The sequence below is a fragment of the Panthera uncia genome (genome assembly GCF_023721935.1).
Source record: "Panthera uncia isolate 11264 chromosome B3 unlocalized genomic scaffold, Puncia_PCG_1.0 HiC_scaffold_2, whole genome shotgun sequence".
NCBI lineage: Eukaryota > Metazoa > Chordata > Mammalia > Carnivora > Felidae > Panthera > Panthera uncia.
The window spans coordinates 581,707-608,439 of NW_026057583.1; the positions used below are offsets into that span (position 1 = coordinate 581,707).

A 26,733-nucleotide genomic window follows, 5' to 3' on the forward strand; every position below is an offset into this window, starting at 1 on the left:
ATGTCCCTTAAACTGGTCCCATCTCCCACCCTTCCTTGACCTCCCTACAGCTTACTGTAAACACACTCCCCCTTTGTCCTCAGCCTCTACCTTGAATATTCCCTTTACCTTGTTGCCTGATTAGAAACCTGGCTTCTTCTATTTGCAACAGGAAATGCTTTTTAGTCACTAAGTATATTTCTTCCTGACTATAAAAGTAACAAGGGGATACAGAATAGAAAATTCAGAAAAGTGTGAAATAGGTATATATGTTTATGTTTAAAATCACCATAATGTCCTCATTATGACAACTTTCGGTACAGTTTTATCATAACAGTTTAAAAATATACGCATAGAAAATTGGGGGTTCTCGCTGCATGTGCTGTTTCACAGTCCTTTTTTAAAAAATCTAATGGTACATATAAAAATATTTTTGAAAGCCGCTTGATGTTCCTTCCCTTTAGGCCGTACCGTACTTTAGTCATGCCCATTTGAGATGTTTTCCAATCTTTCTCAAATTAAGTAAGTAACTCTATGATGTACCTAAGTCTTTTATTTGGATCTAATTACCTTCTTCAGAGAAACTCCTTGAAATTATTGGGGCAAAGTGAACTTTTGATTGTTAATAAATTTTTCTTAAATTACACAAAACGAAAATTTCATCATCGGATTCTACTCCATAGAAAGTCTAGGGCGGCTTCCTGCCAGTTTGAATCGGACCGTCTCAAGTTCCCCTCCAGCCCTAAATTTTCAGTCTCGGTAAACATCTCCCAGCAGCCCGCACCCACGCCTGCGCACAATCGCCCAAACCCAGGCCTCCTGACCAAAGGGGAAACTTAAGGACACGCCCCCGAAGCGCAACCTCTTTAAATTTTAAAATGAAGGCCCAAGCCAATGAATGTTAAGTTTCTCCCGGAACTGGGTGCCCCGCTCACAGCCACGCCCTCCACCAATCGGGCAGAGAGCTTCTCCGTCGTCCTTCCAATCAGCGCCAAGGCTGGGAGTTACTCACGTAAGTTACGTAAGGCGAGCGACCAATAGGAGCTGACTCTGGGGGCTGACTCCGCCAATGGCAGCAGCGCTTGGAGAGCGCGGGAGCTTTTCCACCGGGACTCCTGAGGGAAAGTGGTGAATGGCGCTGGTTCCCTGAGGCGAGGGCCGAGAGGACGGCGGCGCGGGCCCCGGCCGGAGCCCGGGGGCGGCGGCGCGGCCGGCATGGCCTGCTGTCACAACGTTATGTTGCTGCTGGACACCGCGGGCGGTGCCGCCGGCCGGAGCCCGGCCCGGCGGGCCGCCCTGCGCCTCCTCACTTACCTGAGCTGCCGATTCGGCCTGGCCAGGGTCCGCTGGGCCTTCAAGTTCTTTGACTCCCAGGGGGCGCGGAGCCGGCCGTCCCGCGTGTCTGACTTCCGCGAGCTGGGGGCCCGCTCCTGGGAGGACTTCGAGGAGGAGCTGGACGCCGTGCTCGGGGACGGCGCCCACGGCGCCCACCTGCCGGGCCCGGCGCCCAGGGCCAGCCACACGCACGGCGCCCTGATGGAGACGCTGCTAGACTACCAGTGGGACCGGCCCGAGATCACGTCGCCCACCAAGCCGATCCTGCGCAGCAGCGGGAGGAGACTGCTGGACGTGGAGAGCGAGGCCAAGGAGGCCGAGACTGCGCTCGGGGGCTTCGTGAACGCGGTCTTCCTGCTGGCCCCCTGCCCGCATTCGCAGAGGGAGCTGCTGCAGTTCGTGTCCGGGTGCGAGGCGCAGGCCCAGCGCCTGCCGCCAGCCCCTAAGCAGGTGATGGAGAAGTTGCTGCCCAAGCGAGTGCAGGAGGTCATGATCGCCCGAAAAATCACCTTGTACTGGGTGGACACCACCGAGTGGCCCAAGGTGAGTTAATGGTAAGGTCCGACTTGGTGCACGGTGTCCTGCGGGATCAGCCGGAACCTGGCGGCGTCCGCAGAGCCGCCAGTGGACCCAGAATGCGACCAGCCTGACCCGCATGGGTCCGTTCGGGAGGAAAGTCCTGTGGTCACAAAGTGGGAGAGTCTTCACGACAAAGCAGGTAGGTCCTTGGGCCCTGCTGAGGTCAGCGTTTAAAGCCCTTCACAATTTGGGCCCTGTCGGCCTTCCCAGGGAATATTCCAGCATGTGAAGAAGCATGGTCTCTTGGGTCAACAAATCTTGAGTGCTTGTTCTGTCTTATCAGCCACCCGGAAGCCTTTGCGAGTCTAAGCCTCTCTTCCAACGCCCTGCCCAGTGGCAACACCTCGGTCTCTGTCTTGAATTTCCAGCCACTTTTGCGGCACTTACCCTTTCCCAGTGATCAGTTCCGCTGGTGCAAGTCTCTCCCTTTCATCTGGTCTAAAAACGTCTCAAAGGCAGGTCCGCACACCCCTCTGTGTCCCCTGCAGATGGCACCTTGAACGTTGTGCGAGCTCAGTTAAGTATCTGTTGACTTAAAGGAGTACATTTAGGTACTTCCGGTTCTAAGTGGCTCATTTGGGGCCCCAGCTTCAGTTAAGCGCCCCTGATAAGTATATATTTTTACCTTCATTTTTCTGCTGTCTGCTTGTTGTAATAGTCAAGCCATTGCACTGAGCGCCTACTGCACGTTGTAGCTGCTGGGGGTGCGGTGGTCAGCTGAAGTGGTTTACCTTCTGGTGAGGAAGATTCATGAAACAGATAAGATTAACAGATCAAACCGGTGAGCAGGAGGAGGTAAAAGGGTGGGGGGACTGTTGTTATATAGGGTGATGGTCGGGGGAGGCCTTTATAAGCAGAGAAGGTGAAGGAGGAGGAATGTGGAGGCTGGGAAAGAACATTCCAGGCAAAGAACAGGTATAAAGGTTTGAACTAGAAACGAGCTTAGTTTGTTTCAGCAAGTGCCCATCTATGGGGCTTAAGCAGTAAAAGTGCCGATTTTCTTCTAATTGATGGGAAGTGGGTTAACCAGGTGAAAGATGTGATTCCGCTTATTGAAAACTCCTGCCACTGAACGAGGGGTGGGTTAAATTGCAAGATTACAAATGGAAAATGAGCAGATGCTTAAATAATGGTATGTAATGTTAAAATTTCCAACGTGCTTTCGCATGCAAAGCCCAAAAAAGGCGTGGGAAATGCAAAATAAGGCAGCAGCTTGTCAAAAGGAAGGGACAGAGTATTTAAGGGGATTGTAAACATTTCATGGAGAAAAAGGAATCCTAGAACTTAAAAGTTCTTAAGGCAGCAAATGAAGTGTTGGACCCATACACAACACATAAGTGTTTGACTTGGGATGATTGACACCAGATCACAACAAAGACTTGGTTCTGAAATTATATCAAATACTGGCTAGAAATCTTAACGGATGGGGCTTGGAGATCCTTCTCTCCTTTTTCTCTTTTTGGAATAGCTTTGCAATAAGGAGATTGATGGTACCTTTTTGGAAACCCCTTCCAGTTCTAACACTCTACCTTCTGAGGGGATGGGTCTTCTCTGAGGCTTCCCTTCTCACATTAGCTGTGTCCTTTCCCCTAAGAAAATGTCCCATCAAACAGGCTTTTCTGGAATTTTTTTTTCTGGTGAAGATTGATCCTTTACTATTCAAAAAGCCTCTGCCCGGCCACACCTTGGAGACAAAGGGAGCTTTGGGTCCTGTCCTTGGAGCGCTCTGGCTACAAGGGCAGAGAAAAGGGAAGGAGAGAAAATCCAGGCCCTGTCTGGTGGAGCTCCCCATCTGGGAAATGGAACGGGAGAAACAGAACCTGGATTCACAGACTGGGGGAGGAGGGATCCAAGCACAGAACTCTGGCAGAATAAAGCGAACATAGGAGACTCCTGGAGCACTTTTGGCTTTCTCTCCGATTTATTCAACACCTACTTATTACATGTCTGCTAGGTGTGCTGAGTGTACCATTAAGTGAACCAGACAGATGCTTTCCTGGAGTTTACAGTCTTGTGGACATTTATAAATCTCCAGATTCGAAACTATCACTAAGGCTTGTCTGTCAGTTATTCTGTAATATGCATAAAAATGAAAAATATAGGGGTGCCTGGGTGGCTCAGGTCATGATCTCGCGGTCCGTGAGTTCGAGCCCCGCGTGGGGCTCTGTGCTGACAGCTCAGAGCCTGGAGCCTGTTTCAGATTCTGTGTCTCCCTTTCTCTCTGACCCTCTCCCGTTCATGCTCTGTCTCTCCCTGTCTCAAAAATAAATAAACGTTAAAAAAAAATTAAAAAAAAAATGAAAAATATAACCATACCCTTTATATTGATTGTGTTTTTTGTTTTGACATAACTTCAAAAAAAATTTTATTTACATCCAAGTTAGCTCACATAAAGTGTACTAATGGTTTCAGGAGTAGAATTTAATGATTCATCACTTCCATATAACAGCCAGTGCTCATCCCAACAAGTGCCCTCCTTAATGCCCATCACTCATTTAGCCCATCCCCCCACCCAGCACCCCTCCAACAACCCTCAATTTGTTCCCTGTATTTAAGCATCTCTTATGGTTTGTCTCCCTCCCTGTTCTTGTATTATGTTTTCTTCCCGTATGTTCATCTGTTTTGTATCTTAAAGTCCTCATATGAGTGAAGTCATATATTTGTCTTTCTCTAATTTTGCTCAGCATAATACCCTCTAGTTCCATCCACGTTGTTGCAAATGGCAAGATTTCATTCTTTTTCATCACCGAGTAATATTCCGTTGTGTATATATACCACATCTTTATCCATTCATCCATTGTTGGACATTTGGGCTCTTTCCATACTTTGTCTCTTGTCGATAGTGGTGCTGTAAACGTTGGGGTGCATGTGCCCCTTCGAATCAGCGTTTTGTATCCTTTGGGTAAATACCTAGTAGTGCCACTGCTGGGTCCTAGGGTAGCCCTATTTTAAATTTTTTGTGGAAACTCCACACTGTTTTACAGAGTGGCTGCACCAGTTTGCAGTCCTCATGGTGTTTTTTTCAAATCATGTGCATATATTACTTCTCATCAAAAGTTGATTTTTTTTCAATTCTTATTAAAGCTTTACTTTTCAATTGATTAGCAGATTTTTTTTTTCCTGGCTATCCTCTAGCCAGAATCTCTAACAATTTCAACAAATTTTTTTGTTTCCCTTTGGTGGAAAACCCCAATCAGGATCTGTGGTGTATGAACTAGCTTACCATTCTCCCCTATAGCAGTGAACACAGGCATGGACACATGGATGGTAATGGCAGATATTGATTAATTTCCAAACTGGCATGCATAACTGAAAAGTCTTACAATATATTGTTTATCTTCGTTACATGTGATATTTTCTGTTCTCTGATATTTCCTATCCTGGTGTTTTTTTTTTTTAAACACTGATCATAAGCCAGGAAATTGATCCATCAAAGGATCCATCCGAGTCCATCAAAGGGTCATAACCCTCATATTAAAAGCACTATCCAAGATAGTTCTGGGTTCTTGGACTAGTCTATCCTTCCCTTGCTGTGACCTTGGGCACTCTTATGCCCCTCTTTGAACTTGAATATATGGAAAGTTTGGAGATGTCCTGGAAGACCTCACATTTCCATAGCAATTTATTGTCTACAGTTATTAACTGTCCTGTGGAGTAGGCAAACCAGCACAATAATCATATTTTGGGGTAGGCACTCTTCTGTTCCCATACTACTTGAATAGTCTCATGTTATATTGTGATGCTGCATTAAATATTTCATTTTATTATTGTTTTATTCCACCCCCAACTTTAAAATTCTAGAAGACAGGCACTGTGTCTCACTAATCTATGGCGTATAAAGTTTGCTCAATGAAAGTTTGAAATCCATGCTTGGGTGTTGAGACTCAGAGGGGGTCACCTCAATGCTCCCTGATAGAATTCCCACTGATTAAGTAGGTCAGTTCAGGATGTTTGCTCAAATGGGTATTGGAGTTCGACCAAATTGTTGTAATAAAACAAGATTTTAATGCCTTAAAAAAAAAAAAGCTTGTTAAAAGAAGGTTGAATGGAGCGTTGGCTGTGTGTGAGGAAGCGAAGAGCGGCTTTTACAGAGAAAGCAGTATTTGAGCTAGATTACCAAACTTAGTGAAGAGGGAAGGGGAAGACACGGGAAACAATGAACAAAAGCATGGATGATAAAACAGGGCATGTTCAGGAAACATTAGTGGTTCAGTGTGTCTGGAAAGCAGCGATGGGCGAGGGAAAGATAATGTGTTTGGAAAGTTTGTTTAGGGCTGGGCTATCCAAGAGTTACGTTATCGTGGAGGCAGTGGGAAGCCCTTGAAAGTTTTTTAGAGAAATAGCATGATGTGATATATGATTTGGAAGAATACTTCTTAGAGAAACATGGAGGACCGATTCGAGGCGGGACACAGACTTTAGAGGCTGTACAGTAAGAGTTCAGGCAAGAGATGATGAGGACTTTGGTGAGAGCAGTGAGGACAGAACTGAGACCTGCTTGGTCCCCACACAGTCATGTGGAGTGGGTGAGTCAGCAGTGATCCCCCTCTAGGAGAGGGCCTCCTGCCTAGCTCCCTTGGTACCTAGCCATTGTTGTGTTCTGTTGTGTAGGACAGAATTATTTTTATTAGTGGACTGTATGTTTCTTTTGACTCTTGACATTTCATGATTCCTCTCCAGTGATTTTTATCGCTTCTGTTCCTTGCCAGAAAATAGAACTCAAGTGTTGTTTTCACTACATGGGCACTTTCTAGAAGGCATAGTATGTAGTAGTTATATTCTTAGGCTGTACAGTAACAGGATACTGGCCATTATTTGTGTTTGGCTTAATAAATACAATGATTGTGGAATTTGATCCTTTAATGTAGATGCCAGCTTGACTTTCTCTTGATCTCCCTAAGCTTGCTTTCTTTTTTTTAATATGAAATTTATTGTCAAATTGGTTTCCACCCAAATTGAAACACCCAGTGCTCATCCCAACAGGTGCCCTCCTCAGTGCCCATCACCCACTTTCCCCTCCCCCCCCACCCCCCATCAACCCTCAGTTTATTCTCAGTATTTAAGAGTCTCTTACGGCTTGCCTCCTTCCCTCTCTGTAACTTTTTTCCACCCCCCTTCTCCTCCCCACTGATCTTCTGTTGAGTTTCTAAGGATCCACATATGAGTGAAAACATAAGGTATCTTTCTCTGCCTGACTCATTTCACTTAACTCTCCAGTTCCATCCATGTTGCTACAAATGGTCAGATTTCATTCTTTCGCATTGCCAAGTAGTATTCAATTGTATATATAAACCACATCTTCTTTATCCATTCGTTGGATAATAAATAAATAAAGTTGATGGACATTTAGGCTCTTTCCATAATTTGGCTATTGTTGAAAGTGCTGCTATAAACATTGGAGTACAAGTGTCCCTATGCATCAGCACTCCTGGATCCCTTGGGTCAATTCCTAGCAGTGCTATTGCTGGGTCATAGGGTAGATCTATTTTTAATTTTTGGAGGAACCTCCACACTGTTTTTCAGAGCGGGTGCCCCAGTTTGCATTCCCACCAACAGTGCAAGAGGGTTCCCGTTTCTCCACATCCCCTCCAGCATCTGTAGTCTCCTGATTTGTTCATTTTGGCCACTCTGACCTCACTCTGTGAGGTGGTATCTCAGTGTAGTTTTGATTTGTATTTGCCTGATGAGGAGTGACGTTGAGCATCTTTTCATGTGCCTGTTGGCCGTCTGGATGTCTTCTTTAGAAAAGTGTCTATTGATGTCTTCTGCCCATTTCTTCACTGGATTATTTGTGTTTTGGGTCTGGAGTTTGGTGAGTTCTTTATAGATTTTGGATAGTAGCCCTTTATCCGATATGTCATTTGCAAATATCTTTTCCCCTTCCGTCGGTTGCCTTTTAGTCCCCTAAGTTTTCTTTATGGGTGCCTCATTTATAACTACCTGAGGTTCTTTATAATTTTTATTTCAGTTGTGGGAGTCCCCAGATCACCTTGGGTACTGGACAGTGTGTCAACTGCTCCACGTTGTAGGAGGCACTATCTTACCATCCGAAACTTTCCGCCAGGATTGTACTAAAGCTGGGAAAATACTACTTGGCAGTGAAAAAAAGCTGTCAAGTGAATCTCCCCTCACTTCATGGATTTCGACTCTGCCATCTGATGCCACTTTAAACTGTTTGCTCTATAATTCTCCTGCGTATGAAGCCTCATTTCCACGGATGGAAGGAATGCTATTTCTCCCTGTTGAAGGTAAGCAAATACTATTTTGGGGGCTTTTATGGTCTCAGGTACATTCATTTCCTCAAGGCAGATCCATGCTTTTCATTTGTTTAGAGTTTCCAGCAGCCTAGGCGCTCAATGCTTGTAATTAAAAGATACCCATGTGAAGGGGCACCTGGGTGGCTGGCTCAGTGGGTTAAGCATCTGACTCTTGGTTTTGGCTCAGGTCATGATCTCACAGTTCATGGGTTCGAGCCCCACATCGGCCTCTGTGCTGGCAGTGCTGAGCTTGCTTGGGATTCTTTCTCCTTCTCTCCCCTTCCCTCTCCCCCCTCCCACTCTCTTTCCCTTTCTTTCAAGATAAATAAACTAAAAAAACAACAACAAAAAAAGATACCTATGTAGAATCAGAGGTACCACAGGAAACGGTTGGACATGGGCACAGTATAACTGCCAGCCCACCTTTGAAAAGAACTAGTGAGTGATTGTTTAAAGAGTTTCCCAGCTGGGGTGCCTGGGTGTCTCAGTCAGTTAAGCATCCGACTTCCGCTCAGGTCATGATCTTGCAGTTTGTGAGTTCAAACCCCTCATCTGTCAGCACAGAGCCTGGAGCCTGCTTTAGATTCTTTGTCTCTCTCTCTCTCTCTCTCTCTCTCTCTCTCTCTCCCCCTCTCTCCCTCTCTCTCCCTCTCTCTCCCTCTCCCTCTCTCTCCCCTTTCCCCACTCATGCTCGAGCGCTCACTCTCTCTTTCTCTCTCCCCGCTCCCTCTCAAAAATAAACATTAAAAAATTTTTTTAAAAAAGTTTCCCAGCTGTTGTAAAGAAGGATAATATTGTTCAGGTGCCCAAGCAGAGGGGGTGGTAAGATTTCCCACCTCATAGAAGAGATTGAACAATTGAAGACCACAGAGAAGCGATGACTGATTAAGAGAAGAAATAAATTAGTTAAGAGGCGCTGAGAATGGTGCTTGTTACCAGGAAGAGCCAGCATGGTGAACTCTTCGTAAATCGGCTTTGCCGTGTGGTCTGTCGTATGGTGAATCTCCTTTGTGAATCCTGTCTCCACACAGGAGTGATCCTGCCTAGAGATGTAAACCTAAAACTATGTGATGCATTACGTTCAGTTTAAGGAAACTCCAAGAGTAGTTTTGTTTAACCAGTTCTGTCATACCGAGTTTTTAGACTTTAACATTTTAATAAGATCTGATACCCTGGACTTAAGAGGCAGTGTTGTCTTTTTTGTAAGTAATGAGTATTACTTGAATACTTACGTCGAAGGCATAATTATTGAGAAGTTCTGACATTTAGTTGCACCCGTGTAATTCTTTTCATCTATCGCTCTTCCCAGAGAGCGAGATGAACTTGCTCTGATAGCCTGTTGGCGGTGGAATGACGGTTGAAGTGTGAAGTGACAGTTACCAGCACCTCGACTGACAATCTGATTTTTTTCTTCTTACTATTCTGTTTTTAGTACCTCTCACATTAGAATTTTAATATTCCTTATTTCTAATAGACAAAGAGATTCAAGAAACATGGACAGTCACCCTAGAGCCCTTGGCCATGCATCAGAGACACTTTCAGAAGCCAGTCAGAATTTTCCTAAAAGGCACAGCAGCCCGGTGGTCTCTCCCAGCGAGTAGCATTTTGGGCACCGATAGCTGGTTGCTACAAAGTCCAGAGGAGAGCGAATCAACTCAAAGGCTGTTATTTCAGCAGCTGGTAAGCAGGCTGACTGCACAAGACTTACACCTGGTAGGTACCGTGTACGCGCTGAATTATTCCGGTCTGATAACGCACTTGTACGGTTCAATAAGGGGTCCGTGAGGAGCCAAGGCTGGATCTACATAACATACTTTCAGTGACACAGGTGATGTTTTTGTGAATCATACTATTTCACGGTAGCATCATGACGGTGCTTGTTGGTGAAGAAACAGTTTATAAAATTGCATGTACCTTGATTCCCATTAAGTTAAATTATATTCACATGGGAAGAAAAGGCAGCAGGTCAAATGGAAGTATTAGGGTGGTGAAATAATGTGTGGTTTCTTGCTATTTTTTTGAGTGTTCTAATATATATTTCTAAACTTACGTACGTATTTTTATATACTAAATGTCATGCTATGAAGCCCTTCACTGTAAAATTGGATGTAATAGTGTTTAATAGTTCCACAAACTTAGAAATGTCTTCTGAAAAACACATAGGTACCCAGATTTGATTGAAAGGTGATGATTATTTTCAACTACTGGCAAATTTTTTACCTTACTTTGTCTTTTGCCTCTGTAACCTCAGAAGGCTTCTGTCGTCTAGATCCTTTGTGAAACATAGAAAAACTGTACAGTCTCTGGACCGATGTTCTAAGAGTTAGGTGTGTTCTTAATGAAAGAGCTGGACTCAGGGAGTCAGCTGGGCCTCTGCTCTGTTCTGCAATTATGTATCTAAATCCCTTAAGTGGTAGTATTGCCTCATGGTTAAGAGCATGGGTTTCGAATTCATACGCGTACAGGCTTGGCTTCTGCCTCTTACCAACTCGGTAACCTTAAACAGGCTGCTTATTCCTCAGCCTTAATCCCTCCTCTGTAAAATGGGGGTAATATCATTTTGTTACCTCAGAGTGGCTGTGAGGATTCGGTGAGTTATAATCACATAATAAGTGCTTAGTAAATATTCCCGGTAACCTTAGGTTTTTCTTGTTTATAGATTGAGAGATTAGGATCATGTGGTCACTAAATGCAATTCCAGCACTAATACCCATCCAGCCCGTCTGTTCCACAGTTTTGTCTTTTGTAATAATCATTGGGAGAAACTATCATTCTGTCTTTTACTAAGCTACCTTCTCCTTTAGCTGTGCATCAACAGTCTTCTCAATTAATTAGACCTTCTGATGTAGGTTGCCAGCGTGGACCCTGGTGAAGGCTGGCCCCCCATCACTGGAGTTATTTCCCCCCTCTCTGCCAATGCTACAATTCTCACTGTGTTCCGCCCCGAGGAGGCTGAATTTCAAAGACGTTTTCTCCAAACAGTTGTGGCAGAGAGCCCCCAGGATACAGCGTCCCTTTTTTCTGATGTTATGGATATTGTACTGAGCCAGATTCACAGTTCACTTGAGGATCCTGCCACCTGTGGTAAGCTCCTGAACCGATAACTAACATACTCTAGGGCAGTGGTTTATAGTTTCTTCTACCATCAGAATTTTGTTCACTGTGCTCTTCGTAGAACCCCAGTATCTATTATAAAACAGATAAAAGCAAGCTACAATACTTTAGGCAGTTTAAATCATCATTATTTGTAGAAATCCTGAAGCACCTCTGAGGAGGCCAAAGGCTCTATGAAACTGGTGTGAAATCAGAGGTATGAGATGAAACCCGTATTTTAATATACTTATTGAAGACTGCACGTGAAAGTATTGTGCTTCTGTCCACCTCCAGTCTGGTGCATTGTTACTAATAACAGTACAAACCCTATTTATGCCAGGTAGTTATAAGTATAATCAATTTGATATTTATCCCATTCATTCAACAGATTTATTGAGTGCCTGCTATGGCAGGCACTGTTCTAAGTAACGGGAATATAGCAGAGAACAAACTAGACAAAAGTCTGTGTTCTTACAGAGTGTACCATCTAGTCTGGGGAGACCAGACAGTGAATAAGGAAATTGCATAGTATATTTAGAAGAGATAAGTGCCATAGTCATAAAGCAGGAAAAAGGGAATGGGAGAGTTAAGGGGTGGGGGGTTGAAATTTTAAACAGGCTTTGTTGAAAAAGTAATATTTGAGCAAAGGCTTGAAGGAAGTGATACAAAGAGGTAACAGCAAACGCCAAGACTCTGAGAAAGGTGTGTGTCTGTTACATTTGAGGGACCGCGAGCAAGCCTGCGTTTTGTACACTGTCGGGAGTGGCATTTTTCATTGACAGCATAGACCCGTTGGGGTTGGTGGTGTGGATGGAGGAGTGTTGTTAGTGATGCGGCTGTGCATCCTTTGTAAGAACGCGGCCAATCCAAGGGAGGAGCAGGTGTTTGGATTCTCTGCTTCGGTCCTAATGCGTCTTTTTCTCTCCTTCCTCTCCCATCTCTGCTCCTGTCCCTGTAGCTCCTCCTGTTCCAGAGTGGGCCCAGCAGGAGCTTGGCCGCACCGGTCCTTGGAGCGCAGCCGTCATGGAGAAGTGGTTCCCCTGCTCTAACCTGACTGGCGCTAGTTCAAGTCTGATGGAGTCATTTTGGTAAAACTTTATTTCTCTGGATATTGATTGATGAAATCGGCCCTCACTTATCTGCTTATGGGTTTGTTTGGTTTTTTAGCATACTGCATTTTCTTAGTGTAGTCCAGTAATACTAAAAACTACACATGGAGAGCATTGTTTAATGGGGATAGAGTTCAGTCTTATAAGATGAAAAGAGCTCAGGAGATGGATGGAGGTGATGGTTGCACAACATTATGAATCTACTTAATACTACTGAACAGTGTACTTAGTATATTTTACCACAATTAAAAAACTTGGGAAAAATTAATTACAAAAACAAAATGTTCTCATTATGGAAGAAAATATGTAGTATTAAATCTCAGTAAAAATGAAAAATAACAAATTTGTATAATGCAGCTAAGTTTATGCATACAGGAAGATTTAAGAGCTTAAACTGTCTTTTAAAGAAAAGTTAGGGGCACCTGGGTGGCTCAGTTAAGGGTCTGACTTGGTTTTGGCTCAGGTCATGATCTCCTGGTTCGTGAGATCGAGCCCCACATTGGGCTCTGCTCACACCTAAGAGCCTGCTTGAGATTCTTTCTCTCCGTCTCTCTCTGCCCCTCCCCTGCTCACGCACGCTCTCTCAAAATAAATAAACATTTAAAAATAATAAGGGGAGTGTAGGTGGCTCAGTCAGTTAAGCAGCCAACTCTTGGTTTCAGCTCAGCTCAGTTCGTGATTTTGATCAAGCCCCACATCAGGCTTCCCATTGATGGTGCAGAGCCTGCTTGAGATTCTTTCTCTCTGCCCCTTTCCCACTCACTCTCTCTGTCTCAGAATGGATGAATGAATAAACTTAAAAAAAAATTTGTTTTAATAAAACAAAAAATAAAAAAATAAAAATAAACGTTAAAAGCCAATTAGCTAAGGGTCCAATACAGTAAATAACACAACAGAGTAAATCCCCAAAATAAAGAAGGTAGTAATAAAGATAAGAACAATAATCACAGACAATAGAAATCAAACATAAAGTGATTTTTTGAGAAGTCAAATAAAATGGAATTATCTATTGTAAAATTGAGTAATTTTTTTTTTAGAAAAGAAGACATAAACCATATTAGAAATGTAAAAGATGAAGCAGAAATTCAAAATAGTATTAAGAGGTAAAGTCAAGGTTTATTTTTGCCATATAGATAACCAGTTGTTCCAACCCTGTTTATTAAAAGTCTTTTTCTCATTAAATTATTGTAGCACTTTGTCCAAATCAGTTCACCACCATTGTGCAGGTTTATTTCTGCAAAGAATCTAGTCCAGAAGTTGTTAATATCACATTGTCTTGAGTACTGAAATCGAGTAGTTTTAGTCCTCTCAACTTTGTTTTGTTTGGTTTTGTTTTCAGAATTGCTTTGACTATTTGAGAAACTTTGCATTTCCCTGTAAATTTTAGAATTATTCTGTTAATTTCCACCAGGAAACCCTGCTAGGATTTTAACTAAGAGTACATTGAGTCTGGAGATCAATTTGGGAAGAATTGACTTAATAATGAGTCTTCTGATTCCTGGATGTGGTATAGCTTGCCAGGGCTAAGACAGGACAGGTGCACTTTTCCCTATAAGATAGCAGTGTTTACCATAAAGCACTAATAAATAAGGTGGTGTGGTATTGGTGCAAGGATCAACGGAGAGACCCATACAGCAATAGAGCCCAAAGAGTGACCCACACATGTATGGGAGCTCAGCATACACCAGAGGCAGAATTATAAGTAGACTGTTGGGGAAAGAATAGACTGTTCTATTAATGGTGATGTGACAATTGGCTCTCCAGAAGAAAAGCAATAAAAATTAGATTTCTACCTCACAGCATACACAGTAATAAGTTCCTGATAAATTTTTTAAAAAAAAAATTTTTTTTTCAACGTTTTTTATTTATTTTTGGGACAGAGAGAGACAGAGCATGAACGGGCGAGGGGCAGAGAGAGAGGGAGACAGAGAATCATCGGAAACAGGCTCCAGGCTCCGAGCCATCAGCCCAGAGCCTGACGCGGGGCTCGAACTCACGGACCGCGAGATCGTGACCTGGCTGAAGTCGGACGCTTAACCGACTGCGCCACCCAGGCGCCCCAGTTCCTGATAAATTTTAAACAAATGTGAAAAGTAAAACTTTAAAATCTTAAGGGAAAACACAGGAGGAGTTCAGGCTTGGAATGGTTTTCTTACATAAAACATCAAGCACTGAAACCATGAAGGAAAATATATGACTATAATTTAAAATTTCCTATATGATGAAAAGGCCTAGTCATAGGCCTAGGTAGCTGTAATCCATATAACCAGCAGAGGATTTGTATCTAAATTAGCACAGAGCTCCTAAAAATCAATAAGAAGAAAAGCAATTGGGCACAGAATGCAAACAAGCAATTCATACAATGAAATCCAATAGAGCAGTAATTTGAAAAGATAAGATACTCCGTTTCAGGGTGCCTGGCTGGCTCAGCCAGTACAGCGTGTGACTCTTGATCTCGGGGTTCTGAGTTTGAGCTCCACATTGGGCCTAGTAGAGCTTACTTTAAAAAAAAAAAAAAAAAAAAAAAAGCTCAGTTTAAGCAAATGGAAATGAAAACGACAGTAAAAACCCCCCCCCCCCCCCCAACGAGATTCTGTTTTTTACCCATTAGATTGTCGAAGGTCAGTAAGTCGGATATAGCACATAAAGAAATGAGAGCACTTTCGATGATAGAATTGTAAATAGTTACAACCATTTTAGAGAACAGTTAGTATTCCTCGTAAAGGAGAAGCTTTACATGCTGGCACCCAGCAATTCCACTTTTACATGTCTACATTAAAGTATTTGCACAAATACAAGGAGAGCTACACTCGATTGTTCATTGCCAGTTGTTACAAGTGAAAAAGTGGAAAGAACCGGCTGTCTCTCAGCGGGGAAACGGATAAACAGACTATGGTATAGTTACACAATAGAACATTATAGATAGATTAGTAAAACGGAATAAACGAGCTATTTATATACTCATGAAAAATGTTGAGTACAGACAGAAAATTGCAAAAGGATGATGTATGGTATTTTTTAAAACTTCCAATGTATACAATAGCAATTTATGTTGGTTTTGATACATACGTATGTCTCTATAAATCAGATACAAGTCTAGGAATACTTCTGGAAGGAAAGGATGGGAAAAGATTGGGGCTTTTCTGTGTCTATAATGCTTAATTTCATTAAAAGAATCTGAAGTCGATAAGGTCAAGCTTTAGCAAATATTTAATCTTTGTGGGAAGAACATATCTAATAATGCTTTCACTACTTTTCTGTGTAATTGAAAGGCTCATAAGTTCTAAAAAAAAATTAACAGAATGAAAAACAAACCATCCCCACAGTTAAAGGAAATCCCAGCACACTTAGGGAGAATTAGTCTGCTTCAGAACTGCACGTGTGAAGCCGAGAAGCCCAGCCCATTCAACCAATGTCACCATAACTTCCTCCCACTTTTAGATCAGATAATGGAAGATAGTGAAATATAAGTAATAAGTTTTTGTTTTGTTTGTTTTTGAATGTTTACTTATTTTTGAGAGAGTGCGAGCTGGGGAGGGACAGAGACAGGGAGACAGAGGATCAGAAGCAGGCTGCTCATGCACTATGGGTGCACCGTCAGTGCAGAGCAGGGCTCAAACTCACAAACCGTGAGATCATGACCTGAACCGAAGTCAAACGCTCAACCGGCTGAGCCACCCACGTGCCCCTACAAGGAATACGTTTTCAAAGTTGTGCTCTTTTCATGGTTTCCCTTAGTGATGTTTAGCCCCAGGCAGAGCTTTTAATATCTAATCCCCTCTGCCACACTTCCTCCCCTTCTCATCAATTCCAGATTAGTTTACTATGATGTAATGGTGATGTGAAGGAATTATTCAGAAGGCACTGTGACACTCACTATACTGTATTGCATCGTCTTCTACTTTAATGTATGGGCAGTGAGTAGAAAACAACTATGGAATAGTTGCCTAAATTAGACATGTACCGTAGGACCTTAAGGATCTCATCAATATAGAAGTCACTACCATATGTAATGATTAATGGTTTTGTTAACAGGTGGCTTCTGTCCCTGAGTCTGTTTAAATCATAAATGAGAAGAGAGAGAAAATACATTTTTTGAAGGCTGCTTGTGGGGATATCTTTTGATTAGCTTTTAAAGGCTAATGAATTTTGTTTTTAAAGCATTTTGAAAAATCAGAACTTCAGCTTTGTACTAGACATCTTGACTTGTTCGCAGGTTACTACAGGCTGCCTCATCTAATAAGGAAGAGTCTTCCAAAACTGAAAGTGAATTAACGTGTTGCCTCTCTGACCTCTACCAGAGAAAGTCTCGGGAAGAATCCACTGTGTCTAATCAGGAAGACAGCAAAAAGAAACGTATGCACATAGACTGTTTCTTGGTGCAGTCTTTCTTGAGAGAGTGTGTGTTTTAAAAGACTGGAATTCCCTAAAATGGGGTTGAAACGGTAACTGAATAAGAGGACAAGTTCTTGCATTTCAAACTTGAAAATGATTACATTAGTACAAAAGTGATGTTAAAAAATCGCCTACAGGGGCGCCTGGGTGGCGCAGTCGGTTAAGCGTCCGACTTCAGCCAGGTCACGATCTCGCGGTCCGTGAGTTCGAGCCCCGCGTCAGGCTCTGGGCTGATGGCTCGGAGCCTGGAGCCTGTTTCCTATTCTGTGTCTCCCTCTCTCTCTCTGCCCCTCCCCCGTTCATGCTCTGTCTCTCTCTGTCCCAAAAATAAATAAAAAATGTTGAAAAAAAAAATTAAAAAAAAAAAAATCGCCTACAATCTTACCTTCTTAAGAAACCATTTCCATTTTTACTTATGCAAATACAACTTTGTATTCTACTCATCAATATTTATTTCCCTGTGCCGCCTTGCCTTTTCAGTTACTGTTCCACCTCATTGCCTCACAAGATTGATGAAATTTTTCTGTTGTTGAACAGTTTGCAATTTTTATCATTATAAGTAATACCGTAGTATATGGGGTGCATAGGATTTGTTCTTTGAGTGACTTCCTTAGTGTAAATTGTCTGGAACAAGTTACTGTATCAAAAAGTGGGGGAAAAGTAGCTTGCAATGCATACTGCTCAGTTGCCTTCCAGAACTTTGGTCACAACTCTGTGACCACTGGGTGATGATACCTTGGGTCTGTTCGGCCTCTGCCTTCCTAAAAATCATCCGATCTTGTTGCCATATTTAGTTCCTAAACTTCGGTTAAAAGAAGAGCTCTCTTTCTCTTCTGTGTTGTAGGTACAGACCGATGGGAGAACCACCTCATTCACATCCTCCTGAAGGGATGTACTTTATTGCAGTATCCCTTCACAGAATACTGAGTCTGAATTAAAGCATTACTAATTCTGCAGAAGTAAAAGCTCTTTTACTTGTCTTCCCACGATGCTGTTTTGGTAGGAGGGGTCCCTCGCACCCCAGTGAGGCAGAAGATGAACACCATGTGCCGTTCCTTAAAGATGTTGAATGTCGCGAGGCTGAACGTGAAGGCCCAGAAGTCGTGTCCAGATGGCAGTCCAGATGCCACCGGGGAGAAGGGGATCCCAAGGGCAGCCGTTGGAAGAACGGCAGATAAAGTGGAAAACCGAGGGAGAACACTCCGAAGCTCTAAACCTAAAGGTATTTATTCCTCGATGCCATCGCGTTTTGGGGTCTAAGGCCACGCTTATTCTTTCATACCCTCGTATTTTTATAAATTTTAATCCTGTCCTTCAGTTAATGAACATTTATTAAATATCTGCTGAATTCCTCAAGGTGTGTTATGGGGAATACAATAAAAATAGGATCATGTCCTATTCTCAGATTTATGATCCAATCACAAAGATGACAATAGCGAATTCATATATGCATGTGTACATGCGAGCATACACACACACACACACACACACACACACACACACACAGTACATAATGGATTAATACAACGTAAGACATAAGAGAGCCAAGAAGCTACAACAGCAAAGACATACTAGGCGTCGAGAACGAGAAGGTCAGCCTTGGGCCAGAAGAGGCTGAGAAGGCTTCTAAGGAGGCAGTGGAGCCCAGGCTGGAGTTTAAGGAACAAGCAGAATTCAGATGGCAGGAGGGTAAAAGAAGAGCTTACTAGATGGGAGATTAGCCTCAGTAAAGTCACAAGAAGGGCCATGGCATGGCCCTAGGACAGGTAGTTAAAGAAGCTTTAGCCATTGAGGAAGAGAGGGAGATGGGGAAGCTTTGTGACTCATCTAGCGTATTGAGGTCTTTCAGAGTTGGGCAGAAGAATTTCATCCAGTAGCGTTAATTTTCCTATTTGTTTCTTTCTTTGCTAAAAAATGGATTGCACTGCAGTGTGTTTGTCATCCTCAGGGCACATTCTTAGCTCACGCTACCAGAGCCGGTCCTGTGGGAGGTGAACTTTGGACAATACCTGCATGATGTTACGTTTGATTTCTTTTGAGAATTCTGGAGTAAAAGTTTTCTGCTCCTTGAAGAGTTTTTTTTTTTTCCCCCCACCTTTGGAATGCTAGATTCACAGATGGTAATCAGTTTGAATGGGACAGAACATCTTTAATGAGCTAGTAAAAAAGTATTCACGAATGTGGATGGTTCATTCAAGGGAGAGCAAAATTAACAGTACTCAAGTGCCATTAATATTAACACAGTTTCTGGATTAGATTCTAAGCAGAAATAGACCCGCCCAGCAGTGGTACATGCTTTTGGACAAAGGTGCCCCAATAATTCAGTGGGAAAACGATAATCTTTTCAACAAATGGTGCTGGAACAGATGGGTGTCTTGATGGAAAAAAATGAACTTTGACCTCCCCTCTTAGTATTTCAAATCTCTGCTCTATTTTTCCATTCTAATACTGCTTATTTATCCTTTCTCTATTTAATATTCCTCAGTCTTGCTATAGATTTCTGTATCTGGTTTTGCAGAGAATTATTTTTTTGTTTCTGCTGATCTCTCTTGTTTTTTTTTCCCTATTTAATTCATTTCTGTTCCTGTCTTTAGTATTGCCTTTGTTTTTTGGATTTATTCTCTCATGCTATTTCTTCTGTTGTACCCTTAGCTAATTGGTTTTTATTTTTCTTCTTTAAAAGGTTATTTAAGTCTATGAACTTTCCTTTAAGTTTTAATTTAAGTGCATTATACAAGTTTGCTATGTTCTGTTTTCATTGATACTTCTAAATATTTGGTGACATCCAGAATATAAGGGAATTTTTTAACCCAATCTGATAGTTTCTCTTAACCAGCATGTACATTTGTGAAATAGATGTTTATAATTATTGATAAGCTTGGATGTTTTTTAGAGTCTTATTTTGTGCATTCTAGGTTTTTTGTTTTATCCTTTCTAGCAGACTGGGATTAATCAAGTTTTGTTTGTTCCTCTTCCTTTCTGCTGGGTTTGGAGGTTATATAGGTGTTTTTTTGTTGTTTGAGAGAGAGAGAGAGAGAGAGAGAGAGAGAGCGTGCGCGCACGTGAGAGTGCAAGCAGGGGAGACGGGCAGAGGGAGAGAGAATGAATCTCAAGCAGGCACCCCGCTCTGTGTGAAGCCTGACGCGAGGCTCGATCCCACAACCCCTGGGATCATGACCTGAGCCAAAATCACTAGTCAGACGTTCAACCTACTGAGCAACCCAGGCATCCCTTTTCTTTTCTTTTTTTAAGATTTTATTTTTAAGTAATCTGTTCACCCAACATGGGGCTCGAACTCACAACCCTGACATCAAGAGTCGCATGCTCCACTGACTGAGCCAGCCAGGCGCCCCTATAGTTTCTTTTCCATTAATAGTTATCATTAAATTTATACTGTGTACATTTGATTTGCAGAGCCTTAAAATTAATCAGGATCTCTGCATTTCTCAGCCTCCCCACCACTGACATTTTGGATGTCTGTTAGGGGCTGTCCCTTGAACCACAGGATGTTTAGCAGCATCCCTGGCCTTTGCTCACTAGATGCCAGGAGCACCCTCCTCCTCCCCACCAGTCTGGCAACCCGGAGGTAGCCACACGTGCCCTGGGAGGCAAGATACCTAGCTGACAACCACTGGCTGAAGCCGTACAGTGACTTCAGCTGGATGTGATGATCAACTTAATTTTTTTTTTCCCACAGACTTTAAAACTGAAGAGGAGCTCCTGTCTTATATACATGAAAATTACCAAAAGACTGTGGCCACAGGAGAAATCATGTTGCATTCATGTGCTCGGAATATGATCTCAACCATTAAAGCATTCCTAAAGTCAAAAGGCACCAAGGAATTGGAAGTAAGAGAGTATGGATGTTGCTGTTTATTATAGGTGGAGTGGTTGGTTGCTCGTTGGTGGGTTTGGTTCATATGTCTTGGGAAATGATTGCTATGCAGTGTGTGATTCAAAAATAAGAGAAGGGGTGAACTTAATTCCAGATCTTGGGAGGTAGACACAATGAACCGGTAAAGCAGAAATCCAGGAAATAGGCTGGGTGAGGGTAGTGGTAATTACGTGAACTTCTTTTTAATTTTTTTTAAAGAGCAGAGGAGAGGGGGAAAGGGACACATCGAGAGAATCCTAAGCAAAGCTTCATGCTCCGTGTGGAGGCCGACGTGGGGGGCTCGATCTTACAACTGCGAGATTATTACCTGAGCCAAAATCAAGAGTTGGATGTGTAACTGACCCACCCAGGCGCCCCTTCGTGTACTTCTTTTCTAACAAAATCTCTGTTCTCAACTACATGTTAGCTGCATGAATTAAACCAGAGGTTTTTACCTTAGGTGACTTTAGAGTCACCTAGAACATTTTTGAAAAATGCTAATGCCTGGTTTCCTCAAGACCAACAGAAACAGATCTCTTGGGCTTGGTTCCTGGGTATATGTACTTGTAAAAAGCTTCGTAGATGATTCTATGCAGGGGGAGTATTGTAAACCACTGGTTTAGACCATGCTGTCATTGTCTTTATTCACGGTTAGTGCTGAAAGCCAGTCTCCTTCTCAAAAATAGATAGGAGTTATTTATAGTCCTTAAGGTTGTTTTTTTTTAAGGTCAGACATGGAAGCTTATTGTATCCACACCTCCTTGCTCTTAAATATCTTTTTTACCCTGTTGTTTTTTTTTTAAGATATGAAATAAGAACATTCATTTCACTATTTTTCGTTCAATAAGAGGGAAAGGCCTAAGGGGATATACTTCCCTTCTTAGGGCATTAGTCAGCTGTGAAATAAATTAGATATAATAAGTAACTCAGTCTTCTCCTAGGTAATAACTCTGTATTTTCAGATGAACTGCCTGAATCAGGTAAAAAATCACCTCTTAAAAACTAGCAGAAGTCTTCGACAAAATCTGGGCAAAAAACTGGATGAAGATAAAGTCAGAGAGTAAGTAACTACCTTTGTTGATTGACTGATTGATTGATTTACCACCACTCCCAAACAAAGCTCTAAGATTTGCTTCTATTCATTTAAAATAGATTGCCAATTGTTCAAAGAGGCTTTTTGTGCCTGATTCTTCGTGATGTTTTAAGGTGCAGTTTGAGTTACCCATTTATCTAGTAATCATGTCATTACTTAGAGAAAGCAATGACTCTTCTTTTTGGTTGTCGGTTCTTCTGGAAAAAGGTCTTTGCTTAAGGAAGGAGCTTTTAGTTAAATGGCACTCGTGATCGATATGACCAAGTATTTTTTCTCTCGAGGTGCCGGCTTCAGGTATTTCTTCGTTTGGAGATGTGTCTGCAGTGTCCTTCCATACATGAAAGTGGAGATGATATGGAGCAAGTGGTGAAGGAGGCAAGTATATAAGCCCAGCGCCCCTGGGACTCGGCCTCAAAGACTTTCAGTGTCCCTGTAGAAGGCATATGGTAATTTTCCACTGTCTTCTTCAGGTGACGGATTTGCTGCGCATGGTGTGTTTAACTGAGGATTCGGCGTACCTCGCGAAGTTTCTGGAAGAAATTTTGGAATTGTGAGTTTGAGGGCTAGTAACTTTACTACTCTTTTGCCAGGAACCACGTGCGGTATTGTGTGCGAATCGTGGAACGGGAGGACTGCTTCTCATGCTGGACGAGGGGTGGAACAGAGAGGGTGGAATGGTGGCTGCTCCACGTTCAACCAGTCTGTTCCGCAGGTATATTGGCTCCATCCCGAAGACGCTCGGAACTCTTTACGACAGCCTGGGGTTTATGATTCCTCAGAAGCTAGCTGGCGTCCTTCCTCTAGACTTTTTCAGCGATGACTCCATGACACAGGAGAGCAGATCACCGCTTCTTACTGTGCCTCTTCTGTCAAGTGCTCAGAGATCAGTGTCGGGCGGCACTGAATCTGACCAACTGGAGGAGCTTCGTACCAGATCAGCTAAGAAGAGAAGGTGGGAGCTCAAGAGATGGGAGGAATTACTTGCACTGTTGTAGTTCAGACAGAGGGCAGTTGCCTTTAAATAATTGATTGAATTCCTAGCTGCCCTTACTTCTGAATCATAGAAACCACTTCTCGGAGTTCCTAACCTACATCATCTGATGCCTTTCACTACCCAGGGAGTATGCAGTGTCGATGACGTGGTCCACAGTGTCCTTCTTCCCTGTCCGCATGGGGTTGCCGGGAGCCTTTTATGAGACAAGTTGAGGGCTTCCGCGTACTTTCTGTTTTTCTTGATGTTCTTCATTGCTCATAACTAGTTGAATTTACAGCAGTTATTTTGGAAATTGTGAAGTTGGCGTATTTCGCTACAGATTCAGACCTGTGTCAAAAAAACTGACTTTTATTTAATGTTCTCTTAGAAACTCTGGTTCTTTTCTAATGTAACTACTTGTCACCTCTACTGAATGTATTTTGGCTCTTTGTTTCTGTTTTTAAAAGGAAAAATGCGTTAATAAGACATAAAAGCATTGCAGAGGTTTCACAGAATCTTCGGCAAATTGAAATTCCCAAAGTGTCCAAGAGAGCTACAAAACATGTAAGTTATTTCCAGAGGACAGGAAATGGTGCTTCTAGGTCTGTTCTTTCCAGCAGGAGTTGATTCGATAAGTAAGATTGAAAGGCAATGTCTCTACTTTGAGGAAATGGTCATTGGAGAATACAGAAATAAAAGTAGATGTTTTTAATCCAACAAGTAAAGAACTATAAATTTGTTAAAGTTAAACCATCTTACCCAAAAGTGTGACAGTTAGAGGTGATACAAAGAAAATCAGCAAGTGAAAGTTAGGAATGAATAAGTGAATTCAAAATATCTAGATAAGAAAACTCATAAAATAAGAACTAACATAAGCAAAGAGACCATTGAAAAAGTAATGTGCATCATGATAGGACTTTGCAGATCAGAAGATGCTTTTCAGTACCTTTTACTTCAGTAAGGTGGGGTGGGGGAGGAGTGCTGTCGGGACCCAGGTGATCTGCTTTTCTGTGACAGTAGATGGGAGGACTTGGACCCAGCTGCAGTCTGTTAATATTAAGTAGAACTGATGTTTTATTAAGGCAAGAAGAGAGTACCTTGAAACTTTCTGGAACTGCAGGCACTCTGAGAAGAGTTAAAATTCTGTAAGAACTAGTTTTAGAAGCATTAATCATAACAACGGTTTGCTTTGTTTCTAGATATGTATAGCTGTCCTTTGGGATTGGAGGTGGGATTGTATTTTAAGAGCTAGTGGTATTCACTTCCTTGGTGTGCCTTCATGAGTGTCCATGAATCAGGCACTAATCTTATGTGTTGGAATCCTGAGTGGAGAGCAGGAAATGCAAAAGTGACAGCAGCAGAAGTGGCAGGCTTCCTCTCTCTAGATGTTACAATGATTCACAGTCCTTTCTAGCACTCCTTAAGTCAGCCACCATGTGGTAGTTCATTCTTCAAGTAACACATTGGCACAATGGGAGAGAAACAACCCCAAGCTTTAAAAACAATTCCATTGTATAGCTGTATCTATATTTTTAGATTATTGTGTAGCAAATAACTTAATATAGAGACTCCTTAAGATTATAGTCATCCTTGGGGTGCTGGGGTGGCTCAGTGGGTTAAGCATCTGACTTTTGAATTCGGTTCAGGTCATGATCCCAGGGTTGTGGAGTTGAGCCCTGCACTGGGCTCTGCGTGGAGCCTGCTTAAGATTCTCTCTTCTCTCTCTCTCTCTCTCTCTCTCTCTCTCTGTCTCTGTCTCTGTCTCTGTCTCTCTCTCTCTCTCCCTCTCTCTGTCTCTCCCTCTCTCTGTCTCTCCCTCTCTCTGTCTCTCTCTCCCTCTCTCCCTCTCTCCCTCTCTCCCTCTCTCCCATACTCACAGTGTCACTGTAAAATTTAAAAAATGGGGTGTGGGGCACTTGGGTGGCTCACTTGGTTAAACATCTGACTTCAGCTCAGGTCATGATCTCGCAGTTCATGAGCTCAAGCCCCACTTTGGGCTCTGTGCTGTCAGCGCAGAGCCTGCTTCAGATCCTCTGTCTACCTTTCTCTTTGCCCCTCCCCCACTCATGTGCTCTCTCAAAAATAAACTTTTTCTTTTTTATTTTTTTATTTAAAAAAAATTTTCTTTTTGATGTTTATTTATTTTTGAGACAGAGAGAGAGCATGCACAGGGGAGGAGCAGAGAGAGAGGGAGACACAGAATTTGAAACAGGCTCCAGGCTCTGAGCTGTCAGCACAGAGCCCGACGCGGGGCTTGAACTCACGGACCGTGAGATCATGACCTGAGCCGAAGTCGGACGCTTAACCGACCAAGCCACCCAGGCGCCCCACATTTTTTTTTTTTAAAGAGTATAGTCATCTTCTAATTTATACGGGTTTTCCTTTACTTTTTTAGTATAGAAGGTATACATGATCATCGTTAAAAAACTGAAACCTTAATAAGTTAAGAGTGTCCCTCCTCTTCCCAGGCCCCTTTCTGTATACACCAATAGCACACATTAAAGTTTTCCACATACCTGGATGCACGCCTATGCATAAATGTTACAAATCGTTACCAAGCTGCTATACTTCTCCTTCCTACCCCCACCACTTTCTCCCATCATGTAGCTCTTTCTGTGTATGTACAGATAAGTCTTCCTTCCTTCTCTATTTTTAAAGGTCTTACTAATGTTTTAGTCTCCTTTGGATGGATGTATCAAAATGTCTTTCATTCTTTATGGATATTTAGGGTGTTTCTTTTTTTTTTAATTTTTTTTTAACATTTATTTTTGAGACAGAGAGCATGAAGGGGGAGGGTCAGAGAGAGAGAAGGAGACACAGAATCTGAAACAGGCTCCAGGCTCTGAGCTGTCAGCACAGAGCCCGACATGGGGCTCGAACTCACAGACCGCGAGGTCATGACCTGAGCCGAAGTCGGACGCTCAACCGACTGAGCTACCCAGGCGCCCCTGGGGTGTTTCTTATTTTGCACTACAATGCAGGCTTCAGTGTCCTTGGAACATATATCTGTTTTTGTGCATTTTACAAGTATTTCTGTTAGGGGTTCTGGCAAGTGGAACTGCGAGGGTCAGAGGACTTCATGTGGAATTTTTATTCTTTTAAATGAGTGCCGATTTACTCTTCCAGGAAGGCTCTCACCTTACTCTTCAGCAACCTCCAGTCCCGGCAAAAGATACAGTGCAAGGTATACTTTGTCTTCTCGGTGTACGCATGTACTGACTAGGATGACAAACTTAGTTTAATTGCATGTATTTAAGCAGCTGCATACAGTTCTAAATTATAATTTTATATGATCGTTGTTGGTTAATGAGATACGTCCAGGTATCATATGTCCTAAGTCCAAATACATCCTAAGAATATCTTAGGAGAATAAGATATTCACATGGTCTCAAAATAACTGCATTCTGCAAAATCACGGGCCAGAAATCTTTATTTTATTTTTTTAACTAAGCTTTACACCGAACATGGGGGGTGAACTCATGACCCTGAGATCAAGAGTTGCATGCTCTACTGACTGAGCCTTCTGGGTGTCCCTGGCCTGAAATCTTTTTTTTTTTTTTTTTCAACACCATTATTATTGAAAGCCACAGAAAGGAAAAGAGGCTGAGGCTGTGATACTGGTCTAGATGAAAGCACTTTAAGTGTGACAGTTGAATGCACTATATGATCCCTGCCTGGATCTTAAATTCAGGGAGGCAAGAAGCCATAAGATATATTGAGGCAGTAAGAGAAATGTGAAGATTGGTAGTATGCTGGGTGATAGGCCCTTATTTTTTGTGGTGTTCCTACCTTACTGTGCTGTGTTCCTGGTGGGAAACTGTGTAAATGTAGAGAGTGATGGAGGGAGAAAACAAAACTTGACAGTTGGTGAATTTTAGTGATGACTCTACGTGTAATGAATTAGTCATTGGCATTTTCTGTCAATGTTAAACTTTTATAAACTTGGGAAAACAAACCAACAAATCCAGCTTGGCTGTCAGATCATAAATGAGTTTCAGGCGTTTGTTTTTGAAACTTGGGTATCACTGGTGTCCTTAACTTTAATG

General features: G+C 42.5%; 1 protein-coding gene across 1 annotated transcript in view; it reads left to right on the forward strand.

Annotated features, from left to right (window-relative positions):
• Positions 1-214: 214 nt before the first annotated feature.
• Positions 215-26,733, forward strand: part of TICRR (TOPBP1 interacting checkpoint and replication regulator) — a 48,737-nt gene continuing 22,218 nt past the window's right edge. The window contains exons 1-14 of the mRNA XM_049614276.1: positions 215-1,857; positions 7,862-8,141; positions 9,625-9,863; positions 11,000-11,234; positions 12,202-12,331; positions 16,569-16,708; positions 17,751-17,969; positions 20,445-20,596; positions 21,584-21,681; positions 21,996-22,089; positions 22,185-22,264; positions 22,427-22,666; positions 23,155-23,251; positions 25,814-25,871. Of these exons, the coding sequence (XP_049470233.1) occupies positions 1,195-1,857; positions 7,862-8,141; positions 9,625-9,863; positions 11,000-11,234; positions 12,202-12,331; positions 16,569-16,708; positions 17,751-17,969; positions 20,445-20,596; positions 21,584-21,681; positions 21,996-22,089; positions 22,185-22,264; positions 22,427-22,666; positions 23,155-23,251; positions 25,814-25,871 (2,725 nt within the window). The 5' untranslated portion in view covers positions 215-1,194. The remainder of the gene's footprint in view (positions 1,858-7,861; positions 8,142-9,624; positions 9,864-10,999; positions 11,235-12,201; positions 12,332-16,568; positions 16,709-17,750; positions 17,970-20,444; positions 20,597-21,583; positions 21,682-21,995; positions 22,090-22,184; positions 22,265-22,426; positions 22,667-23,154; positions 23,252-25,813; positions 25,872-26,733) is intronic.